General features: G+C 35.7%; 1 protein-coding gene across 1 annotated transcript in view; it reads left to right on the top strand.

Annotated features, from left to right (window-relative positions):
- iars1 (isoleucyl-tRNA synthetase 1) overlaps positions 1–16,683 on the top strand; it is a 117,765-nt gene extending 101,082 nt beyond the window's left edge. The window contains exons 32-34 of the mRNA XM_052017912.1: positions 3,402–3,548; positions 9,957–10,109; positions 14,973–16,683. Coding sequence (XP_051873872.1) covers positions 3,402–3,548; positions 9,957–10,109; positions 14,973–15,055 — 383 coding nt within the window. The 3' untranslated portion in view covers positions 15,056–16,683. The remainder of the gene's footprint in view (positions 1–3,401; positions 3,549–9,956; positions 10,110–14,972) is intronic.
- The last annotated feature ends 213 nt before the right edge of the window (positions 16,684–16,896 follow it).

The following is a 16,896-nucleotide window of genomic DNA, read 5'->3' on the forward strand; positions in this document are numbered from 1 at the left end:
CTCTATTTTTATTTCCTCTTCGTGAGATCAGTCCTCTATTTTTATTTCCTCTTCGTGAGATCATCTTCTGTTAAACTTGTGTTTCATGGATCTCTTGCACAGTTCAGATTTGTTCTATTTTCAGTAGAAATCTTCTTAAGTATGAAATTCTCATTAAATGCATTGAAAGAGTAAAAAAGAATTGTTCACCATTTGGAACTTATTTTATCCCCTTTATAGCTTCTAAATTACTTTGAAATTGGTTAAACACAATTTCAGATATTTGGGTAAATCATCTTTCTCAAGTTGTAATTATTTGTATTCATTGTTGTACTAATGGTTCTAACAAAGATAAGTACTTCCTTCCTTCCAGGTATAAACTACCCTTGATGTTAAATCTGTATTTTTTATTTTAAATCGATTTTTTAAAAAAAAATCTTTTATTCTTCTCTCCTGATAGTTCAAACAAGAGGCTCATGTTCATAGTGCACACATTTGTAAAAAGACAGAAAAAAATGAAAAAGAAAGATTTAAGCTTGGTTCAGATCTTCCAAGGATGCAGTTAAACTATTATCTTCAGCCCATCTGTGTGTGTGCCACCACTGGGATACCCACAGATTTATCATCTGTGCTCTTAGCTCTAAGAAGACTTTTAGTTTGATTTCAAGATGACATGGAGTGTGATCGTTATTCCTCCTTGAATGGGTTGGTAAACCAAAACTTAAATTAAGAAGCTATGCTGTTGTTGGTGACTGTCCACTTAATCTGGCTTTTTGAGGAGACTTGGTGGATAAACTTGTCACTGTGGGGTTGTAATCCTTCTTGGTAGATTTTATGGAGCATGCAAGGTGGTCTTCCCATGAGTAGTGCAGAACTGGTTCTGTAACAATTAGAAAATTTACTAGTGCTCCAAGCCAATCAAATTCACAATATTAGATGTATAAAGTACCACTTATCCATTTGATTCCAGAGTCTCAACTTTTAAGTTACAGCAAAACCTTTTAAAGAGCTTCATAAAGGAAGAGTAGGAAAGCAGAAACATTTAAGTAGGGTAGTTTTGAACTGATACTAATGGCAGCTAAAGATACAACCACCAAGAAAAGATAGATTAAATCTGGAGATGAATTAAGAGGCCAGAATTGGAAGAGGTCAAGTGTTTTAGAGGTTTGTAGGGCAGAAGGCAGATTAAAGATAGGGATGTGTGACACTGAAAGGATTTGGGGGAAAAAAAAGGATATGCAAAAGGTGTAGATCAGAGAGAGAGGGTGTTCTTTCAATTTTATTTCTGCTCTTGTTTAAAAAAAAACTCTGAATGTTAAAGCCAACTAAGTATTCTTGCCTATGCAAAAGCAGGATAGTTGGATTGCTGGAAATGTACAATTTAACAAGAAATGCTGGGACTTTGACCATCTGCTGGGTTTTCAGCATTTTAGTTCACAACTATTGGTTGTCTCCCCTGTGTTCGGAAAGGAGTATGTTTTACACTTAGACCTTTGAAGCAGTGATTTTAATTTCTTTCTCCTCGAGATAGGGAACAAAGGAAAGAAGGGCTGATGGGGAGTGTGTAACCTCACACTGAATTAATTCTATCTGAAGTGTTGTTTGCGTGGAGGATAGTAGATAACACTCACGGAAATGGCCTCTTTCTGTGTTGTGATATGTAACATCCATGAGGACATTTATAAAGGAGTTGGAAGTCTGATGAAATGAATTTGTTTCACTTATAATGGATCATTATTTTTGGGCTCATCTGTGTAAAATAGTTTTCTCAGGGGAATCCTGTTTTACTTGGATCAAAATTTGTATTTAATTTACTTTTTCAAAGTTACTGTTTCACTATGTGTTCCTGTAACTTTGTCTTGGGGATCCAGTGCATCCTTTCATATTGTCTTTGCTAGCCCTATTTACTGTACATGGTCTGCTACTTTCTGGGAAATGCCAGCAGTTCCACATGGAACTGATGACATTCGTTCTCCAAATGCCACCAAGTACATGATTCCTGCATGAGTGCAGAAGTCCTGAACTTACTGGCTGGTTTCCCAGCTGCACTCTATAGTCCTGTGGTAGGGCATTAAATTGCTGAATTTACAAGCAATTACCCTGAGAATCTCCCCACTTGCCCAGTACTAAGTTAAACCGGATGCAGGATCCACCAGCTCATTCATGTAAAGTCAATACCTGCAACAGAGTAGGTCATGATAAGGTAAATCATTTTATTTCATTACTTACCTTTGCTTTAATGCTTGTATGCATGTTTGTGTGCTTAAGTCATTTATAGTTTATTTATTCTTGTTAAAAATACAATTATTTAATTGATCAGTAATAGTTTTTGTGTAGCCCTGAATATTGGGGCAAACAGAACCATTCTTAAAAACTAGAAACTTTGACAGTTGATAAAACTGGGCAGTGGTTGTGTCTGCTGTCCGACTAGTTTTTCAGCTGTTTAGTGGGCAGAGCTTGTACTGACTAATCCATAATAGCATGTGGCCCTGCCAGCATGCAGGACCTCTCCATCCCAGACTTAGAATTGCCTTTTAGTAAGTTCAACCTATCAGATATGGATCAGATATACAACAAATAAGAACTTAAGTGATGAGTACATACAGCAAGCCACACTTGGGAAGTTCAACTCTGATTTTTTAATTATGGCCTTTTTCCACTTCTTAATGCCACTCTTGGTCGGATTTTTTTTCAGTGATTAATATAAGGGCAACAATAGGTGAGAAAATTGTAATATCTTTTTTCCAATACATCTATCACATTTTTGGCAATTATTTCCTTGATTTTAGACTGATATTACTGGGGATTTCTGTGCACTTGCAAGATGTCACAATCATAAACCTGAGAAGTTTGTATTTTACAACAGTTCATTGAAGCGCCAAATTATTGTGTGATAACAGAATTTAAGAATATGGTTTGAACTTGCTCTCTGTTGTTCTCTGACCAGTATTAGTAGCAGAGACTGAGTCTCTGATTCTATCAAATACTGTTATCCTGGAACGTATTCATGTATTTCATTGCTCGCACTTAAGCTGTGCAGTAATGTATTTTATGCTTGGTGATTTGAGGCTGTTTATAACAAAATCAGAATTCTATTTCAGTAGTCTCTTTTTCATCCATTTTGTTTTGCATCCCAATTTCATTCCTGTGAGTTGCCAATATACCTTAGCTTCATTTTGCAATATATTATCATTATTTATGAAAATAATATTTCGCAAACAATTTTGTTTTGAGAGATGTCTGTTGGAAAATGTACAAGTGAATTAAGTTTTTCAGACCTTAATTTACAATTTGTATGCTCGAAAGTCATTGGTACATGTGAGAGAGCTGCAACACGGAATAATTTTTTCAATAGCTGCGTTTTTTGTATGAAGACAAGTAAAAGTACATCTTGGAACACTGATTCTGTTCGTCTCTTCCAGAACTAACAAATGAGATTGATCTGATGAGCCTCAATGGAAAGACTCTCTATGTGACAGCTGGAACTGCACCAGTGGAAGCAATTGTGCAGTCTGATAATCTGCTCTGCAAGTATGTCAACTTGCAGCTCATGAATGCCAAACCTCAAGGTATGCCCACTGCATTTGTTCTATGTAAAATTGTTTAAATCTTACCATTTAACTGTAATAATTAATAGCACATAGGATTTTTCTGCTTTGAGTTATTTTATTCCATGATGCTCTTGTAAAGCAACTTAAAATGTTTTTTACTTTAAAGATGCTATTTAATTGCAGGTTACTGTCAGTTATGTATGAGCAACTTCAATACATTGCTGCAAGTTTATTTTTGTTGATTCATGAATATAAAGAGAATCAACCTTTGGTATGATATTCAAGAACACTTCTACCTGCCTGAAAAGTAGAAGTTGAACCAATTAAATAAGTAATTTTTGCAAATTCTTTTTGTGTAAATAAGGACTCAGAAAATAAAGGCAAATATACCAAAATCAGGAATGGAATCAAGTAAATCTAAATCTGACAGTTGTTGACTATTATTATTTTTAATCAGAGTCCGTCAATTATATATTTAAAGCATTAAATAGACAACTATTGCAACAGCTTGATATAACTGAAATACAAAGTCTTTTGTACCTTTATTTATCATTTTAAAATGTTTAATTGGTGTAGCCTGAGTTCATGAAAAATGTTCCCTGCATACAACACTGTAATTGAACGCCTTGTGAACACTTATAGTAAATTTTCAGCATTTAACATTTGGTGACAATTTTGTACACATTAAAGATCTTTCATGCATATTAAAGCACATTAGGGAAGAGATAACAGATGCACTGAAACAAACACAAAAAAAAACATTCGAAGAGGGTATAGTCCCAGACAACTTCTCTATGCAACCCAGGCAATTTCTCTTTACAAGGAGGGAAATGGAACATGTCCAGAGAACTGCAGACTAATTAGTTTAACACCAGTGGTATGGAAGATAACAGAATGCTTAATTAAGGGAGTGTTACACCATCAAGTAATTAAACAAGACCCTCGGGCAGAATGAAAGATCCCATGCATTATTTTGGAAAAAAAATCAGTGGTGTTATCCAAATTAATATCATAAAAGAGATGAGCTGACAATGATCACATTCTTCTTTGAGGAAGTCTACTGTATGCAAATTGACCAGCATTACAAGTGCACTTCAAAAATATTTGCCTTTAAGAAGCTACAAATTCCTGGAGACTGTGAAAAGCTGTATACACAATACAAGTCTCTCTTTCTTTTATCCAAGTGTTTGTAAATTTAGAATATTTTCAAAGCCGGAGGGCAGTGGATGCTTAGTAGATTCTCATCATTGAATGTATTCAAGCCTTAGGTCTTTAGTGTGTGGAAAGTGGAGTTGAGGTCAAGGATCAGTTCTAAACTTGATGATTAATAGAGCAGTGTTACAGGGTAGTGAAATCTTTGCCTGCTCCTATTTTTTTTCTATTCTTTTTCATAGGTACCAATATTTTGGGCCTTCAAGCATTCTCCACCATTCAGTATGATCATGGCTGGTCTATCCAAATACCTTCTCTCTATCCAGAGCTGATGAAGGGTGCTAGACCTGAAACATTAACTGTTTCTCTTTTCACAGATGCTGCCTGACTTGCTGAGCATTTCCAACATCTTGTATTCTTTATTTCAGCATACCAGTTGCTTACTGCAGCTACATGTTTGATTTCAGTGGTTGATGCATGAAGGCATCCATGTTCCCTTTGTACATCAACATTTCTCAATCTATCACCATTTAAGTAATACACCTTTCCATTTTTCCTTCCAAAGTGGATAACTTCATTTTTATCTACATTATGCTGCATATATACTGCCATGTAAATACCCACTCAACTTGTCTAAATCACCTTGAACCTCCTCACAATTCACATTCCCAGCCATTTTTGTGTTCCAGGCAAACTTAAAAATATACTTTGATCCCTCATCCAAATCATTGACATATTGCGAATAGCTAGGTTGCAAGCACTGATCCTTATATTGCTTTCCAAGTCACCATCTGCCACACTGATTAAAAACCCTATTGTTTCCTTTCTGTCAACCAATTTTCAATCCGTGCCAGTATATTTACCCCTTCTCCACCTCCTCCTGGTCTCATGTGTTTTAATTTTGTCCAGTAACCTCTTAAGTGGGACTTAATGAAATGCCTTCTGAAAATTCCAATGCACCACAGCTACTGGTTCTGTCTCTCTCCCCTTATCTACCTGTTACATCCAAAATCTAGTAGGTTTATTAAACATGATTTACTTTTCATACATCCTGTTGATGGATTCTGTGACCAATTGTCACATCATTTATAATAGACTCCAACATTGTCCCCTAATTCTGATGATTGGCCAACCCATCTGTAGTTCCCTATCAGATGACATTCTGCCAGAGATTAACATCCATTTAAGTATTTATTTATTTTTTTACCCTCAAAAGTAATGGTTATACCAAATGATTTCAGTACAACTCATGGATGTCTGATAAAATTACTACTAAAAAAATCAGTTCCATGTTCATCATTTTAATCAGGATTTTGCTTTGATTTTTAATTGCAAAATAAAAGTTGAAATGAATACTCAAAAGTGAAATGTGGAAAATAGAATTACTTTCATGATGGTTAAAGGAGGTCAACTTTGCAACATTTTTCACTTGTGAATAGTGTTGTTCCTCTTCCCCCCCCCCCCCCCCCACTAATTGATAGCTAATAATGAATTCAACAGCATGAACTTAAATGAATGATTTTGACTTGTAAATTGAGAGGAACAATACAGGAGATGTGAGTATTAGCCCATTTTTTCGCTTGAATTACTATCATGGGTTCACTTTTGGAAATGAGTACATTGGAGTAAACTTACAATTTCCTCTTTTTTAGATTTCATTGCAATCAGGATATAGAATTGGAATTTGGATGCAGAGATCAGCAAATCTGATTTGCAACCTATACTTTTTTTTTGTTTAATTCTGTATTTTTGATGTGTAAAGTTCCTGCTTTGCATTGGGAATGTGGAACATTGAGTGTTAACTCACAGTTTACTCTATCCTCTTCACAGTACGTAGAATCTGATATAACCAAAACGATTGTGGTTTATTAGCTTAGAGAATTTGTTTATCTATAAAACCATAGCTTAGTCTTCTTGGCAATTGATTGTTAAGGAATAGATTGTGGATTATAATTCGCTGTATATTGGAACAGTTCACAAGTATTCTCCACAGAATATATACATTGTGTGTAATCCATTGTATCATTGCCCCCACTAGCACAAGTCAAAATCATTTACTGAAAAACCACTAGTCCCATCACAGCAAAATTACTGCAAAGCAGAGATCCTGTTGGGAATGTATCTTTATATCATGTCACTATTCACTGTATACACATTTGCCTGTTCTTTTGCATGTTAACAAAATTATTGGAAAGTTTAAAAAAAGTTAAAAGAAGTATTTTAAATTCTTTATATATTTTAAGAATGAGCATCTGGAAATAAGTATAAGTAGTTATTTGAATTCCATTCTGCTGACTTTATTTTCAAGGCTAATGGTTTCATTTGTGCTACTTTAATGAGATCACTGGTTTGCAACTCACTGGCAGCTATACATTAGAATTAATATATGCTGGTTTTAGCAGGGACAAAGTTGGGGCAAAGTGTAACAGTTGTTTTATGATAAATCTTTGCTGCTGCTCATCATCTTTTTGGAGAAGATTTGCTTCTTTGATTTTATTCCAGATAGTTTTAGCAAAGCTGCTCGTGGAACTAATTACACCACATCATTAATCCTAACTTCTCTGTTTAAAATATTCAACTTATAACTTCGCAAAAAAAAATGTGAAGTAGATATGAACATAATCTACTGTTTTAGAAAGTATGAAATATCTCAAGTTCATGCTGGATATTCCTGTGTTCAATTGTCCATCAGTTTGTTATGCATTTGTTAAAATATCCTGACAATGTTGAACTGTTAAGTACTTCCACTTATAGGTGTGCTTTATCTTAAAAACCATTCTAACTCTAAAATGATCTTGGTTTTAATGACAAAAGTATTCTTTTTGTTTTATATGTGTACCAATGTTAATAAAATCTCTGAATTCAGGAGTATTAATAGTCCCTGAATTATGCTACCCTCAAGGTAGCCAAGTTTTCCATGGTGCAGTAGGCTTGGTATCCTTTACATGCTTTTAATTAAGAGTTTGGTTTCTAGTTCTGTCATTGTACATTACTGTCTTTTATTCATGGTTTACTTTTTCAACTTAGAATGAATGAAGTTGGGTAGAGAATTTTTACACATTTTGACAGTTAAGTCAAATAAGGTTTCCTATGAAGCATGAATGATGTAGGTTTCCACAGTGAAATGAATGGAACCATACACTGACTTCAGTATTTAGTTTCCACAACTGTTGCTCTAGTTTTCCAAGTGCAACTTGCTGGGAGGTCCTTGAAGAATAATTGCAATGACACACCAGCCCACAATTTGAGATGTTCTGCTGGTTTCGAAGGAATTAAAAGGAAATGTTAAATTTCAACAAATTTGCAGTAAATTTAAATATTTTCAATATTTTGTGATAATAAAAAGACACACACCTTTGAGTATTTCCCATTATTTTTGGGATCTGGATATCACTGGCAAGGTCAGCATTTCTCACTTTATCTCTAATTGCCCTTGAGGAGATGGTGATGAACCATCTCTTTGAACTTGTCTTGGTGAAGGTGCTCCTACAGTGCTGTTGGAGAGGGTTCCAGGATTTAGATTCAGCGATGATGAAGAATGAGCAATACATTTCCAAGAAGGTGTGTGACTTGGAAGGAAGCCTGCACGTGGTGGTATTCTCATGCACCTGCTTTCTTTATCCTTCTTTGTGGTAGAGCTCCTCTGTTTGGGAGGTGCACTTGCAGTTGCCTGGGTGAGTAACTGCAATGCATTCTGTTGATGGTCCACACTGCTGCGACTCTGTGGTGAAGGGACTGAAGCTTCTGGTGGTTAATGGGGTGTCAATCAAGTGTGCTGCTTTGTCTTGGATGTTTTTGAGATTCTTGAGAGTTACTTGCACTGCTCTCCACTTGCCTGGATAAGTATATTCTATCGCACTCCTGACTTGTGTCTTGTAGATGGTAGAAAGTCCTTGTAGATGGTAGAAAGTGTCAGGAGGTCAGTCACTTGCCACAGAATGCCTAAGCACTGATCTGCTCTTGTAGCCATGGAATTCTTGTGGTTAGTCTATTTGAATTTCTGCTCAATGGTGATCTCCAAGATAATTGTGTTGGTAATGCCACTGAATGTCAATGGTAGATAGTTAGAGGCTCTTGTTGGAGCTGGTCATTACCTGACACTTCTATTCACAAATCGTACTTAGCATTTATCAGCCCATGCCTGAATATTGTTGAAGAAGTCTTGCTAAATGCAGATGGGTAGTCTCATTTCCTGAGGAGTTATGAGCATTGTGCAATCATGGGTGAAAATCCTAGCCTTAAGATAGAAGGAAGATCATGGATGAAGCAGCTGAAGATGGTTGGGCCTAGGACACAACCTGTAGCAGTGATAATAACCCCACCAACAAATCTCTTCCCCCACCACCACACCCACCCAACTAACTTCCTCTGCCCTTCAAAACGGGTCTTGGACTGAAATCAGGGAATCTTTATGGGAAACAGACTTTGAAGCAAATCAATGACCAAACCATTCCCTATTTTGAAAGTAATTATTTATAGATTTGCCCAAGTGTTTGCAATAGATTTGCAATAGCAATATAAATGCAGAATGCATTTTCTGCCATAGAATTAAGCACTGAAAGAACTTCAAATAGTAAAATGTAATAGTAATTTACAAACTATATTCTTTAATGAGGATCAGGTTCAAAAATCTTACTTTGACAGCTGCAGTATTATTAGGAATATTATTTTATGCAGAAAATAATGAAAGTTCACTGACCTGCGCAATTAACTCTTTCTCTTTCCATAGATGCAGCCTAAATTGCTGAATAGTTTCAGCATTTTTGACACTTATTTTCTCTGCGAAAACAAATAAATTGCATCCAGTATAGAAATTGTAGATTTTAAAAAATTGGAGCTCTTTGGCCTGTTGGTATCTTCTGTCATTTGTTTTTGGTCTCGTGTTCAACTTCTAGTCATTTGAATGTGGTCAGATTTGTGTTCTGCAGTAAGTGTCCCCAGTGATGTAGTTGTGATAGTTATTAATATCAGGATCAGAATTTCTACATTTTTTTGAAACAAGAAAACCAAAGTCCTCTGTGAGGCAACCTACATATCAGTTCAGGGCTCTTCATAATTTATGATCTGATTGCTTCATTACATCACCTGAACTCAAAACGAGTAAATGAACTGGTGAAACTTTAATTTTTAATGGAAATAAGATGAATTTGGATTTGACACAAATACAGTCCCAACTGATCTGTCAACTTTGTTATTTTGTGCCTGCATGTGTAACAGAAATTGGATTGTTACTTTTTCAGCACTCTGCTAATAAGTTCTGCTGTTCTTTTATAGAATGCCTGAAAGGAACAGTTGGAGCCCTTTTGCTGGAGAACCCAGTTGGTCAGACTGGGCTGACGTACCCTGGACTTCTCCATGAGACAGCTAAAGTATTTGGCCTCAGAAGCAAAAAATTAAGATTGTGCCTCGATGATGCCAAAACAGAAGGTGTGTTCTGCTGATGGTATAAGCAAAAACCAGGAGAACTGGGGAGTAACTAGTCCTTTTGATGGTTCATTGTAGCCAGAATATAGTGATCAATGGGTTCAGGTAATCAGTTAAGGAACTTAGGTCCTTTAACTATTGCATCATTGGTGTAGTTCGCATTAATATGTAATTTAGAATTTGCTTTACTCCCTAAGGGCTATTTGTATTTTTATGATGCCTGCTAGATACTGGTGGCATATCCATCTACAGTACATGTACATCACATTCTTGCCAGCTATAACTCTGTTCAGTCTTTTAGGGCTGCAGATAATGTGTTGCCCACATGCAGTGTCTTTGTTTAAGTGTTCTGGTCTAGCATCCTCAGTTGGGGCCATTTGTTAGTTGAGTTCGAGAATGGCTCAGCCCCACTTTCATAATGCATATCTGACATGATAAAAAGTAATTTAATTCAGTGTTTACCCTATTGCGAGATTACAATTCCAACTATGTCAATACAAGGCAGGAAACAGAGGCCAACCAATTTTCCATAGCTTGAAAGGAAGAAGTTACAAGAAATGCCTTGGTGGCATAGTGGTACAGTTCTCTGATGTACTTCATTAATTAATGTGATGAATTCCTGATCTTACCTTGTTGGTTTTGGGAGACACGTCAGTCAATTTGACCTGAGACAGAAGCAGAAGACAAACAAAGCAATGTGGGTAATGGCCAAATAGTGCAATTTTTGTTCATATCATAAAACTTATTAAAATAGTATATTTTAGCATACCAAAACATGAGAATCAAGTTATCTTATTGCAAATAGGCCAGAGCCCAGAAATGTGTGGTACCCAAATTATACATGACTGACTTGTGATATTTGAGTATATCTAGGAAATGTTTAATTTATAAATAATTTAATTTCCACAATATTTTCTGAAGTTGCTACAGAAATGCACAATTTTTGATTTTGGAATGTTCACCACTTTTCAGCTTAACTAGGGGTTTACAACAAAAATATAATTGATTTTTTTGCATCCTTTGTGATCCAAAGGAGAAAGGAAATACATACAAATGAGCATGTAATTGCATTTAATTGACAGAAATAGAACATTTACAATAAGATGATTGTAATTCATGATTGGAGACAGTCATGTAATGCCATTTCCCATTTGGAGTAGGAATAGCAAATTTCCTCTGCAGTTAAGGAAAAAAAAGTCAAAGCATAAGACTTGATATCCTGGATAGCAGGATAAAAACCATAAATACTCAGGAGATCAAGCAGCATCTATGGAGAGAGAAATAGAGTTGACATTTTCGGTCAATTGTCTTTCATTAGTACAAGGAAAAACATAGAAATCAAGCATGTTTTAAGTTGCAAGAAGGGAAGGGTAAAGAGAACAAAAGGAATGTCCCTGGAAGCTGAGAGAATAAATGATGCTGGTGACAGTGCGTGTGACAGAGAAGCCAATTTAGTGTACAGATTCCACTTATGTACTGCATTTGTACTGCATTGGGGAAACCAAACATAGATTGGCTAACCATTTTGGGAGAACATCTCTCTTCAGTCCACACAGATGACTTTGAGCTTCCGGTTGCTTGTGACTTTAACTCTCCATCCTACTCCCTCTCTAACCCCTCTGTCTTTGGTCTCTGAGTGTTCTAATGAAGTTCAATGGTTAGCTTCAGGAACATCTTCTGACTCGACACATTACAGTCTTCAGGATGCAATATTGGGTTACTAGAACTTGACATTTCTGTCACAAGGTCAGAAACTTGTAATGTTAACTCAGTTGCTCTCTCTCCACAGACAATGCCTGACCTGCTGAGTATTTCCAGCATTGCCTTTTATTTCCAGTTTCCAGGAACTGCAGTGTTTTATATTTGACACTTCCTATATTGATTATTCTTCCCCCACTTTCCTAATTTCTCATTGGTCTTGTGTTAATGCATCTTCTTCAGACAGATTAGCTGCAATTGACAAGCCATCCACACTCACTCTCAGCTGATATCACTATCATTTATTTACATCAGTTTCTTTTGGTCACTGTCCTATCACAGATTTCCCCTCTGTCCCCTCCATCCCTCCCCTTCTCTGCAATTTAACGCATGTTTGACTTCTAACTTTTCCAAGTTCTTATGAAGGTCATTGACCTGAAATACTATCTTTGCTTTTCTTTCCATAGATGCTGCCTAATTTGCTGAATATTTGCAGAATTTTCTGTTTTAATTGAGGAAACTGCCATCCAGAATGTAATTTTAATTATGTGGATAACTGACCGGATTATGATGATTAAAGTAATAGCATAATATGCCAGTAATCAAAAAGGTGCAAAATATTTCCATGTTTAACATGTGCCAAAGCATCAATTAGGAACCTGTGAAAGAGAAACACTTCTTCAGTATGTTCAATTAATCTTACTACTTCACAAATAATGAAAACCTATTGTTGAACGTCACACTTAAAATGAGAGCATCGTGTAAATTGTAATTATTTGGAAAAATTGTCATAATACAATAGTATAACTTAAACAAAATGTCATATCCATTGAAATGTTTACTAATTCAGATCTATTAAGATAATTACAAGTGCCTCAAGAAACCCATGCTGTTTAAGATACAGTGCTTTGTTAGTCACTCTACTGGCCATGATGCTGTTCTGATCTGCACTAATGGAATGAATTGGCTTATGTTTATAAAAAGATTTGAAGGTCTGGAATGTTTTCAGTGGTGATGTGATGAGTCTGAAAAACAACACTACTGAAATTAAATCTGTTTTCCTCTGTGTCTCACCAAGTCACATTCAGGTGCTGGTTGCTGCTTGTAACTCGTTCAAAACTGCCCTGGAGAAAAAACTTCTTTCAGTTTTAGATGAGCATTTGCATTCCTCATCCAGTCATTAAAATGGATTTGTGGGTGAAGTGTCTCAGTTAACAGTTGTGTTAATGCTCTAGCATTTAGCACTCGCAGCAGATCAACTTTAGTGTCAGCACTCAAAGGTGAAAAAATAAAGTCCACAGTTGTTTCATTCTAACTCAACAACAAAATGCAACAAAAAAATCTCTTGAATGGTATCTCTTCAAGCTTTCTGTTAAGTTCCTATGACCATCTGTGTGCCTTACACTGATCATTGCATCTTTAAAGTAAGTAGATACTGTTTTTTAATTTCTGGTACAACTCCATTTGGGTACCGTGTTCTCAATCTGAATTAATCTTTGACCTGCAACGTGCAGGTGAATTTTCAGTTCCTTGTAGATAGGGCAATAAAGTGGGCTACCTACATCTGTGAAGACTTTTTTTAAACTTTAAAATGGGTCAGAGTCTATTGCAGGATCCTCATGAGGGAAGGCACAATTTCAAAAAGAATAGCAATCACACCAAAAAAAATGTTATTCACTGCATTCACTGAGATTATCACAGCTTTCAATATAGTATAGTGTCAATTCAGGGTATCATGCAAAATGAGCAGTGACAACGTGAGACAGGATAAGCATTGGTGATGTACAGTGTAGACATTTCAGTGAAGCTTAAATTGAAAGTCAAAATACAAAGTGAATGAGAAGGACATAAAGAATGCTTCATTTTCACAAAATGCCTCAAATTTTGATCAGTCAAATTTCTGATGCAAATTGAATGCCTGTCTCAAAAAAGCATTGCAGAAGATTCAACAATGTATATAGAACAGCATTAGTCGCAAAGACATATAACCTGAATTGTCTGTAAAGACTGAAGTTAGCACAGAGCTATAAATAAACCAATCAAAGGCAACATTTCGTACATTTTATACAAGTAATTTTTTACCATTTCTTCAGAAGAGTCTTCTTGTCCACATTTCTATTTGACATTAAATGGTGGGCATTGATATTGAATATTTATAACTTCATGCAGTGCTTAAATAACAGAAATGGACAGCAAGTTAGACAGCATTAACAGAGCCAACATTTCAGGTCGATGGCTTTTCATGAGAACATTTTTGTAATGCCTGCAGGATGTGACTGTCATTTCAATTTTTTTTTATAACTTTGCTCCTGCAGTTGAAATTTATAGGAAAGTTACCGATGTGTTTGCTCCAAATAAATCAAATGGCTATTCTAGAACTCTTCACTAGATGGTGCTAGTTTGCCAAAGCATTGAACAGTACTGTACTATGAAATTAGGGTCTGAATTGGATTATATTTTTGCAAATAAATCACAGTCATAGTGTTATACAGCACAGAAACAAGCCCTTTGTCCCAACTCATCCATGCCAACCAAGTTGCCTACCTGAGCTAGTACCCTTTGCCTGCATTTGACCCATATCCCTCTAAACCTTTTCCTATTCACATACCTGTCCAAATGTCTTTTAAATGTTGTCATTGTACCCACCTCTTTCACTTCCACCAAACCATCACCCTGTGTGTGAAAACAGTTGACCCTCAGGTCCCCTGTAAATTACTCCCCTCTCACCTTCTATGCCTTGTAGTTATAGACTCCCTTACTAGAGTAAGACTGTGACCATTCACCTTATCTATGCCCCTCTTGATTTTATATACCTCCATCAAGTCACCCACCAGCCCCCTAAGTTCCAGGGAACAAAGCCCCAGCCTATCCAGTCTCTCCTTATAACTCATACTCAGCAGACCCGGTAATACTCCAAGTGTGGCTTCACCAATGACTTGTACAGTTGTAAGGTGATGTCCCAACTCTTGTACTCAAAGTATTTGGGAAGGTTGTTAGGATTTTAGTCTCCCTTTCTGTAGTTTGGGCTTTATTCAAATACTGCTAAATTTTAACTCAGATTATTTTTTAAAATTAACCTCAGTATAGGTCTATGACTTTATGAGATTATTTGACTGGAACAAAATGTTTTTATGTGAAACTTACTCATAACATTTATCTTTCTTTCAGGAATTACAAATGATTCTTCTTTGAAAATGTTAAACACGAAGACCATTTATGTTCATGTTTTGCCAACAACAGCTGAATCCTAAGATCTGACCAGATATTTAAGCTTTCGTTGCTGCATTGCAGCCACCTTCTGGGGTTAATGGAATATTCAAATCTGGATTCAATTTTAAAAAAATGTTTGCAATATTGCTTCATAGAACATCACTGCACTTACTGGAACTGTTTCATAAAATTATTGAACATTTATTTCACCAGTTTCAGTTGGTTTAATTTAGGATTGATTTTCCTTTTCAACCCAGTTCATACTAATCTGTGGTCGGGCACATTATATTGGGAGAAGTGTGATTAAGGGATGTCTCATTCATTCTTCAGAGTTTCTAATTTCCACAGTGCTTTAGTATTGAGGGGTTGGGCAATGACCAGGCACATTCTCTTGGAGGGAAAGAAAGGGAGTCATTCCCCACGCTACTGATGCATCTAATTTCTGATTTTCCTTGCATTCTATTCTACCTGGTTTATGGAGGGCAAAATAGAGACTGAATTCTCACCAACATGACTGTGTTCAATATATTAGATGAAAACGTACTTGGGAATAACATTACTCTGAAGTAAGTTCTTGACAATCTTCCTCACTGTTACTGTTATCACTATAAACTGCACTGCAGTTTATAGTGATAACTGTAGTTTATTGCAATTAAAGAAAAGCACAATTTTCCCAAGATTTCACAAAAGCTTACATTTATGTTGTGGCTGTAATAGGTATTACCCTTGAGCAATTCTGATTTATTCAATAATTTTGTTTGTGTTTTTCTTTCATAACACAAAATCACTTAACAGTATTCACTTCATCCCACGCAGAAGTACCTGCTTTCAGTAGTTTATTTGTAAACAGTTTTTAATGATACCATCAGTTTGTTTGTAACACTGTAAAAGAAAAATGTAGTTGAATTTTCACAATTTCAGTAACCAAAGAAGTATCATCGTTTAGATCCTTTGACTTAGTAATTGTATCACCAGATTTGCAAGAAAAACAGTGGGTAGCTGCACAAACAGTTTTCTGTCCTCCATTGTATGCAGTTTTCAAAAGTCAAGCACTAGCAAAATGAAAACAGAATTAACTTCAGACTCTAAAATTGGTGTAAGCATCTAATAGCCAGTAAAGTTATTCCGTAGCAATTATCATCTCATAATTCACATGTTGGATTTCCTTGTATTATTCAGTCTCTATTTAGATTCATATTGTATTAACCCCAGGATGCTTTAACCTATTGAATTTCAATACAACACCTCTAGAAATAACTTTGAACCCTTGTACTTTCTAAATGGCTTTGTAGAGATGAAAATGTTGCATGCTGTATTTCTATAATTTCCATAGAGCCATTGTAACAAAAAATGTCTGGCCAACTTCAACCATGAAACTATGCAATGCAATTTCTCACAGATGACCAAGAAAAGGTTTGGTACTAAAAACATGCAGCTGATAAAGTACATTTTGGAAATTCTTGTTTGTTTTTATTATACAGTTCCACATGTGCCTAGGAATTTTACTTGAGATTTGTAAAATCTCGTGGTTTCTGTAATAAATATGTTACTGCTAATAGCCCAATTGGAATGCAAGCGATTTTGGGCTTTCATTATGCTCTGAAAAGCTGAAATTCTTTGTTTCTTGATACATGGTGTTAATTTTAAATAAAGATTATGTTGCAATGTAGTGACAACTTTATGACATTCTATAATGCAATTTTGTTGTTTTGTAATCCAAAAAAAGCATTGTTATTATAGATATCTACCCCAAAATAACTTGACAATCTTAAAAATGTGTACTATGAATGAGGTATTTGCCAAAGTTCTGATAGTTAGGTTTCCATGTCCTGAATGTGGAAACAAAAATCAAAGCAAGATAATAGGAAAGGTGGCAATAACC

The sequence above is a fragment of the Pristis pectinata genome, chromosome 6 (assembly GCF_009764475.1).
Source record: "Pristis pectinata isolate sPriPec2 chromosome 6, sPriPec2.1.pri, whole genome shotgun sequence".
NCBI lineage: Eukaryota > Metazoa > Chordata > Chondrichthyes > Rhinopristiformes > Pristidae > Pristis > Pristis pectinata.